This window comes from Anneissia japonica, unplaced genomic scaffold (assembly GCF_011630105.1).
Source record: "Anneissia japonica isolate Jap-2015-1 unplaced genomic scaffold, ASM1163010v1 scaffold111_len187536_cov110, whole genome shotgun sequence".
NCBI lineage: Eukaryota > Metazoa > Echinodermata > Crinoidea > Comatulida > Comatulidae > Anneissia > Anneissia japonica.
The window spans coordinates 3,059-11,726 of NW_022709252.1; the positions used below are offsets into that span (position 1 = coordinate 3,059).

The 8,668-nt window shown below is 35.0% G+C and overlaps 1 protein-coding gene across 1 annotated transcript; it reads right to left on the reverse strand.

The window, feature by feature from the left end:
* Positions 1-2,242: 2,242 nt before the first annotated feature.
* On the reverse strand, positions 2,243-8,668 carry LOC117106677. The gene is made up of 9 exons (XM_033248081.1): positions 8,654-8,668; positions 8,234-8,422; positions 7,981-8,145; positions 7,264-7,557; positions 6,547-6,630; positions 5,526-5,739; positions 3,932-3,982; positions 3,366-3,698; positions 2,243-2,748 (listed from the first exon to the last, which is right to left on the reverse strand). The coding sequence occupies exons 1-9, from the start codon at positions 8,666-8,668 to the stop codon at positions 2,462-2,464; spliced, it is 1,632 nt and encodes a 543-aa protein (XP_033103972.1). The 3' UTR covers positions 2,243-2,461.

The following is an 8,668-nucleotide window of genomic DNA, read 5'->3' on the forward strand; positions in this document are numbered from 1 at the left end:
CATTTCGAGAGGTACTATTTCCTCAAATTTTCTCACCTCAGCCCCAGCCATGGTGGGGCTGAGGTGGTTGTGAAATCACGTTTTTGAAGTAGCCCTATGTAAAGTACATACTCAAAGACAATGTTTTAAAGCTTTTTTTCTATGGTGTATACACACACACATTAATAAGATCTCTATGGTTGTCAAAAATCCCTGATAAAAGATCATGAGAATTTCTTTTGGCGTTCATTTTGACTAATGGTGATGTGATGATGATGAATTTTACTAAAAGTGTCATTTCTGGCCATCTAGAGGTACTATTTCCTCAAATTTTCTCACCTCCGATCCAACCATTGTGGGGCTGGGGTGGGTGTTGACTTACAAAATGCCCTCCCCCTCCACCTTCCAAAACAGATCTGTGCCCTTCCCTGGGTATGACATTAAACTCCATCGAGTCGGCTCCTGATGTAAGTCTTAGTGACTGCTGTTTGTTTTTAGGATGTGATCTGGTTTTTCATGTCCCTTTTTCGTGATTATGACTATTCTGGATAAAGAATGTTTTGAGCAGAGGTGGATTCAAGGCACCCCCCTTCATTTTTTTAAGGAAAAAATGAAAAATATATTCAAATTGAAGTGCGAGAGTGTAATTTCCGGCCATCTAGAGATGCCCTAATCATAAATTTTCTTACCTCAGCCCCAACCATGGTGGGGCTGAGGTGGGTGGTTCCTCGGTCTGTGAAAGTCCCTCCCTCGTTCACCTCTTTCGAATTCCTGGATCTGTCACTGTTGATGTATTATATAATTATTTTTTCGCTTATTTATAATGCGTCTGTTGCAATTTTCACTTTATCCTCTCAAACAGTCCTAAGAACATTCAGAGTGCGCTAGTTCACAGGGGGATTCGCCCCTTGACCCTGCCGGGGGCATACGTAATTTGCATAACGGCTCCCCCCCTTTCAAAATCCTGGCTACGTCCCTGAGTGCAAAACTGAGAGTCAGCAGCGCAAAACTGAGAGTCATCAGTGCAAAACTGAGAGTCACCAGTGCAAAACAGAGTCACAGTGCAAAACACAGAGTCAGCAGCGCAAAACTGAGAGTCAGCAGCGCAAAACTGAGAGTCAGCAGTGCAAAACACTGAGTAACAGTGCAAAACTGAGTCACAGTGCAAAACACAGAGTCAAAGTGCAAAACTGAGTCACAGTGCAAAACACAGAGTCAGCAGCGCAAAACCGAGAGTCAGCAGCGCAAAACTGAGAGTCAGCAGTGCAAAACAGAGAGTAACAGTGCAAAACTGAGAGTCACAGTGCAAAACATTGGTGGCAATGCAAAACTCCAATGACAGTGCAATTTAAGTGGACGCCCTCTATTTTGAGGGTGAATTTATTTGACCACTGTATAAATTTACATAATACAAAATCTAAAAATAATGTTTAATTTAGTTATACCAAAGCTACGTACCATTTCCGACTGTCTTAAAAATGTGGATCATTTTCGATTTAGGAGGTGCCCTGGGGAGGTGATGCAGGAATCCAGATATGTAGCACTGTCCACCATCTTTATCCCACTCCAGCAGACTGTAAAGTAAGGCTGTGCGTGGAATATATTCTCCGTATAAAATTTTTGCCTGGAAATCCATCCGTGCATTTCAGAATATATGGGCCGATTTCCTTGCTGAATTTGCCAAAAATTAGGCTTAGAACTACTATGTAGTAATTACAACTTTGTGCATCTATTTTCCAAGCGACTTTCCGCGAGTTGGTTTTTGAGGTATCATCCACTCAATTCAAAAACTTTACAGTATGGATCCCACTGAATGTCCAGGTATACTAAACAATGCCCTCAAACATGTAATCAAACCATTTCAATTAAATGAAAGTATTTTTCTTAATTCTTTTAAAGATATGACATTCTAAATTAATTTCATAAATCTTATAAAAAAAATTGGCATTTCAGTATCAAAAGATGCGTAATCGCATTGTATGATAAATTACTGTGATATAAAAACAAAATACCATATAATTCATGTAAAGCAACTTGATTAAATGCTAAAGAAGAATAGAATATATATTTGCATAATACCATTATATTTACAAAATGTACGATACTAAATCATGTATATTATACACTATATTATCATTTACTTCCTCCTTACCATATAAAATCTTCTGTTGTCATTATTTGAACTATGATACACTGTGGTATTAAACTTTAATTGAGTGTCGTAATTGCAGTGGTGGGGCCCTGCTCTAAGTGAAGGGATTGGAGAAACTAGCCCTTGGCCTAATCAGTGTGTAATTGTTCTTTGAAATTTTCGCTACCAATGCGTACTTATGTTCTTTCATTAGTTTTGGTAAGTTTCCTGGTAGTACTTCCGAAGTTCTTTAGCGACAGCCTTCTTTAGCAACTAGCCCCCCTGGCCTAATCAGTGTGTAATTGTCCTTCAAAGTTCTGGTACTATTGTGTACCTACAAATGTTCTTGAATCATTTTTGATGAGTTTCCTGGTAGTACTTCCGAAGTTCTTTAGCGACAGCCTTCTTTCCAAGTTTTTTCAATGCGTCACTCATCTTTACAAGGTGATTTACTTCAAAGTTTTGCCTTTCTCTCCATTTAACCAACATTTCCAGACTTGAGTCCACATTGGGTGGTGAAAAGTCCATCTCAATTCTTTCTATTTCATGTTTTTTCAGACCAATGATGCTGCCAAAGGATTTCCAGTCCTTGCCAAGTCTTTGGGCAATAAACAGCATATCAATGTCTGCTAAGTATCCTAAACAAAGAGGAAGGACATCAAATATTAAAACACGCTTTAAGTATAGTGGCAGAATCAAATGGAAGATTGTGGTGGGCCTCAGCAGGTTTTTTAAAAAATGGAGAAAAAAGGCCAAATTGTAATCAAGTTTAGGTCTTGAGAGTGCCATGCCGGTTCTAGACGTGCCATAATTATAAATTCTTTTACCTCAGTTCCAACCATGGTGGGGCTGAGGTGGCCTACACTCTCCATCTTTGAAAGTCTCTCCCTGGGACCCTCTATTTTAAATATTCCTGGATCCACAACTGTCAAGAACATTGCAGACTTTACAGTCCCTAGTCCAGCCATGACAGAGGCAACTGGCAGAGTTTGTAGAATGTGCCATGTGGAATACAGCAAAAAGATGATGATGAAGGAAGCATTTGAAGGAATGTTGAGGATTTTGTATCGTTGTATCATTCTTTTGTAAAACACTTACAAAAATATATAATATACCTCCCATAGTATTTCATCCTTACTTTTTTATTTATTGTTACTTTTTTATTGATCCTTACTTTTTTATTTAAAAAAGAAGAAGAAAGGAACATCAAACAATCTGCTCTGATGGACTGCAATTTCAGGAATAAATTACCTACCATCATATTGCTGGTGTCTCTGATGTAACGGTCGTCTAGCATGTACTTTTGTTGAGGTTTGCGAGCCAAAAACATTGTTAGCAAGTTCTGTGAGTCCTTGCTCCTTCAAATCCATGCACATTATCTCCACTTGATTTGTCTCGTAATTCTGATGATTCCTCCATTCTGTAAGCATATCCATTATGCTCTCTGGCAATTGTCTCTTATCACTCCATATTTGTTGGATCCTGTTCCAACTGAGACCCAGTCTGACACCCAGTTGTTTCCACTCCATTCCCATGCCCACTGCGAAACGAAGCAGGTGCTTGTCTTCCAGATAACCAAGATGTTCATCTGAAGTGAAAATTGAAGTAGGCTATACAATAAAATACGGTAACTTTGATAAAAAAAAATATAATGTAAAAATAATAAAAATATAATGTAAAAATAATAAAAATAATACTGTAATAATAATAATAATAATAATAATTACAATAATAATAATAATAAAAACATCCAAGCATTTACATAGTGCTCATTAAAAACAGATAATTTCATGAGACACAAAATAGTAAATAACATCTAACCTGGTGGTACTGTTTCAGTATCACTTGATCCTGCTCCTTGCATTGGAGAACCTACAAATAAATAGGTTGTTAAAAAAATGAATACAGGATCAAGCGACTAAAATTGATTGCTGTCTATCACATTAAATTTAGATCAGGACAAAATCAATTTATATAAAGTTTTAATAGTGAATTTATTCTAAATCACAGGTGGGCATGGGCCCCTTACAGTAGCCCAACAACAATTTTGTTGTTACCTCGGAAAAAAATTTAAAAAAAAATCTGTATCAAGCGAACCATTTTTAGCTAGAAAACCCATTGTTGGTATCAAGCTGATTGTCTGTAAGACTAATAATAAAATGGGATGCTTCTGGATATAAAGCATATAAACTGTGCCTCTTGGTTTATGTTATGTTTGTTTTTTATTTCAAATAAATCAAATCAAAACTGAGCATAAAGCAGTGCATGAATGTTGTAAATTAAAAATTTACTTTGGCTCTCTGACCAGTTTTATCCCTTCATTTCTGGATAAAGCTTTCAATACTGAAACATTGATTTCCAAAGAGTAATTTGAAAAAAAAAATTGTCTACTGTATAATAATAAAAAAAAAAAACAGGAATTCAAAAAAACATAATATGACAGTAAAGGACATCAAACACAATAGGCAAGTTAGAATCGAATAACATATATATTACATATTTCATATAGAATAATTAATTGCTGAGATTAATATAAAATTCAAGTTTATTTTCAAGTAATTTGGACCACCTCCCAAAATGAAGCTGAGGGATGTAGTCCCAATGATTCGGACCACCTCCCAACATGAAGCTGAGTAATGTAGTGCCAATCATCCAACAGCGAGGGAAGTAGAATTCACTGCTTTACCAAAATAAAAATCGTGTTGTACTGTCCATCCACATTAGCCATGCTCCCAAAAATCAGGTTCAGATATTTGCAAGAGGGGGGGGGGGGTCATGAAGGAATAAAAAGGCACTCTTGTATTATATATGACATAAGTTTATATGATGTTGGGTACAGTCGTCTGTCTTGTCACCCACCATCTTTTGAAATACAATATTTGAAAACCAAAAATAATATTAGATTACCTAGAACATTATTCTCATTAATGAACCCCCCTCCACACACACAGAAGAAGCTACTGGTTTGGCTATTTACCATCACCTGTATAATTATAGTCCAAGCTACTACACCACGTACTGAGTGAAATTGATCAATGGAATGTTGTTACCTGTATTACCTATAAACATTTTTATGAGGTATAGCAAAATGTTATCTGGTTTCACAAGTTTTCCTTCCCAGTTTTTGTTATTTACCTGTCACTAGTTGCTTATTCTTGAACATCCTTTGAAGTTTGCCTGTGGTTATCGATTCCCTTCCGCATGGAATACAGTCATTTTCCAGGCACTCCTCCAAATTGTGGAAGTGCATTTCTCGCAAGCTTGTCCAGCACAGGACACGGAACTTATAACGTGTGTGCTTCATTCCAGATGTCAGCACAATGTTGTTACCTGTATTACCTATAAACATTTTTATGAGGTATAGCAAAATGTTATCTGGTTTCACAAGTTTTCCTTCCCAGTTTTTGTTATTTACCTGTCACTAGTTGCTTATTCTTGAACATCCTTTGAAGTTTGCCTGTGGTTATCGATTCCCTTCCGCATGGAATACAGTCATTTTCCAGGCACTCCTCCAAATCGTGGAAGTGCATTTCTCGCAAGCTTGTCCAGCACAGGACACGGAACTTATAACGTGTGTGCTTCATTCCGTATGTCAGCACTTTCATCTCTTTCTTCAGAAAATCTAACACCTTGAATGTGGATTTTTAAAATAATTTAAAATTGAAAACATTACAAAAAAAATTTAAAGAAAAAATTGTATGTAATATAAGAGAAGCATTGGTTTCACAGTTTAAATTGTTAGATATTATGATTTAATTGACTTAATATGCCCAATGATAAAATACAACAATTTAACAGACAATACACAGGGGTGGATCTAGAATTTTTCAAACAAAATTTTGAGAAAAAATAATGCCATAATAGAAATGCACCACCAAAAACGCTTTAATATGGTTTCAGGTTTTGCACCATATATGGTTTGATTGATTTAATGATGATACAATAGTGCTATTGTTTATGCCACCAGAATTATTGTTATTTATATTTAGCAAAATTTTTTACTTTATAATAAATATTATTATTATTACTTAAAATTATAAGTCCAATCAATGATCAATGGTGAGCTTCAAAGGCCATCCTCATTAAATAAAGTTCCATTAAAATATTAAAACAAGAACACATACAATACATTAGCTGTTCACATCATTAAAAAGCATGCAAATTAAAAATTGATAACAAATACAATTATTTTAATGGATTTGGATTGTACTTATCTATAGTATATTTACACAAGGACAGTAGTAAGAATATCTCTCATACACCCTTACCCAGATAAATCTATTTTTTAATTTTTTATTTGGTATAAATACAAATAGATAATAAATCTACTTAATATGTCTATGATCTCTAGGTAATATCATTAATAAAGAACATCACCATTGATGTGTGTAATTTTACAGCTGCTATTTCAATTGCAAGATTTCATTTATCAATACCTGCATACAGACTCTAGGACTGGGTTCACCTCTTGGTGTCTTGGTACCATCTTCCTGAATGATAGGCACCCGTAATATTTCCAGCTAACATACAAACATAAAATCAATCAATAATTCAATCATGCATGCCACTTTTATTGTAAATCACGGGTAGATCCACAAAAAGTCCAAGTATTTAGTAGATATATAATAAGTCTTATTTGTATTTTTTAACTGTGGAAACCAATTATCATGGTGCATTGACATTTTGACATAATAAATATCTGAATCTGAGTCTGTGTAGGGCCATGCAAGATGCAAAGCACTCAGCAGGGAAAGAAGTTGGGATAGTGTTTGAGATTTTTGTTTAGATATGCTTGACCATGGTACATGGAATTTAAATAGGAAAATAGCTGTTTCTGAGTACCTCTTTTTATTTATTTATATTTATTTTTTTTTGTGGGCAGTGCCTTGGCCATGTGCCTTGTATCTGTACATTACTCTCCTAAATACTCCTACTGTAGGAATAAAGCAAGAGCAAATTATCCCTTATTTGCTTATCTCTCAGGTGTTACTGTAAAAAAATGTTTTTATTCATACAATACAACAATTAAAAAAAAACATAAAAGAAGGTACAATGAAAATAACTCATCTCTATGTTGTGACTTTGATTTTCTATTTTGAATTTCATTACCTATCACTCCAATAGTAAATAAATGACATCACTTATCATCTTACCTTCAATGAGGGCTTGTTATTAATGACTACTGGTCCTAAGCTGAGAGTGTGTTCAAGTCCTAGGCTGATGTCCGCATAGTTGCTAAATAATTCCAGCATGGCTGTGTAGCCCATGTCTTGTACCATTCCAATCAAGCTGACAACTAGAGGATGGAAGACACTATCAGGGATGAAATCCTCGGAGGCCATATAGATAGATACCATCTGAGCTGTATCAAGTTGAATAGACACATTGTCTTTGCTACGTTTCAATCGACAGGGTACAAAAAATGAGCGATATTTGCTTTCCTGATTCTTGAGAAAAAACAAATGAATTAAAAAAAAAAGATAGAAAATACCAGAAAAATGTACATCTTACATTACCAGTTTTTTAAATAATCAAATGTTCTGCAATCCAAATGGCATGTGAGGTAGAGTAAGATTAACATTCTTAAAATAATTTAAACTCTCTTTTTTTTGTAAATAATTTGCTGAATTTCATTTTACAATGAAAAGATGGAATAAGTCACCATTTATGTCTGCATTTCTTTGCCTTTAAAAAAAATCTATATTAATTTATTTTTTAATAGATTTGTATTAGCATTGATTGCACTGTATATTAAGTTAGTTAAGGGGCAGGTCAATTTATCATTAACTACTGTAGCTGAATGGCTAGTGACTATCTGAACTCTCCAAGTATTTGCCAACAGAAAAAACACAAAAGAAAAAAAGCAATACCTTGATTTTCTCACAGAGCAGTCCAAACTGCTTCATTAACTCCAAGAAGACCTCAAAGCTAGATTCATCTTTGCTAATCTCATCTCTCCAAAGATGTCTGACTAACTCTTCCTCCAGTATACCTTCATTATCAAGTTTATTCCACAACTTGATCATTGAAGCCCACTGAAAATAATGATAATTTTAAACATGTTATCACTCTGTGGTGTCTGGCAGGGAATGACATCTGGCAGGGAATTTCTACTTAACTCACCTTATCACTGTCATCAGGTTCCACCACTGTGATGATTTTCTTTAAGATGTCAATCAGCTTCCGTGGGTTTGTTATCACTGTGTCCTTCAGTAGTTTGTTGTTCTCAAAGTACAAAATGATTCCAAGATCATGTAGGGTGTGGATCAGATTCTTCACGGAAATTCCACAGCTAGTGGCGACTTCACAGACCTTAACATATAATTCAAAATTATAATATTATTAAAAATAAAATGTGGAAGTGTAAATAGAACACTATTGCCAACCATTAAAAAAAGTAAGAGCATGGGGAATTTCGGATGCATTTTTCTTGGATGAATACTAAATGGAGTGTCTTTAAGAAAGGGACATGGAATGAGATAGGGTTAAGTATTAAACAATTCTTTCTAATATTTATTAACATTTTAGGCAATGATTACATACCTTAGAATAACTCAT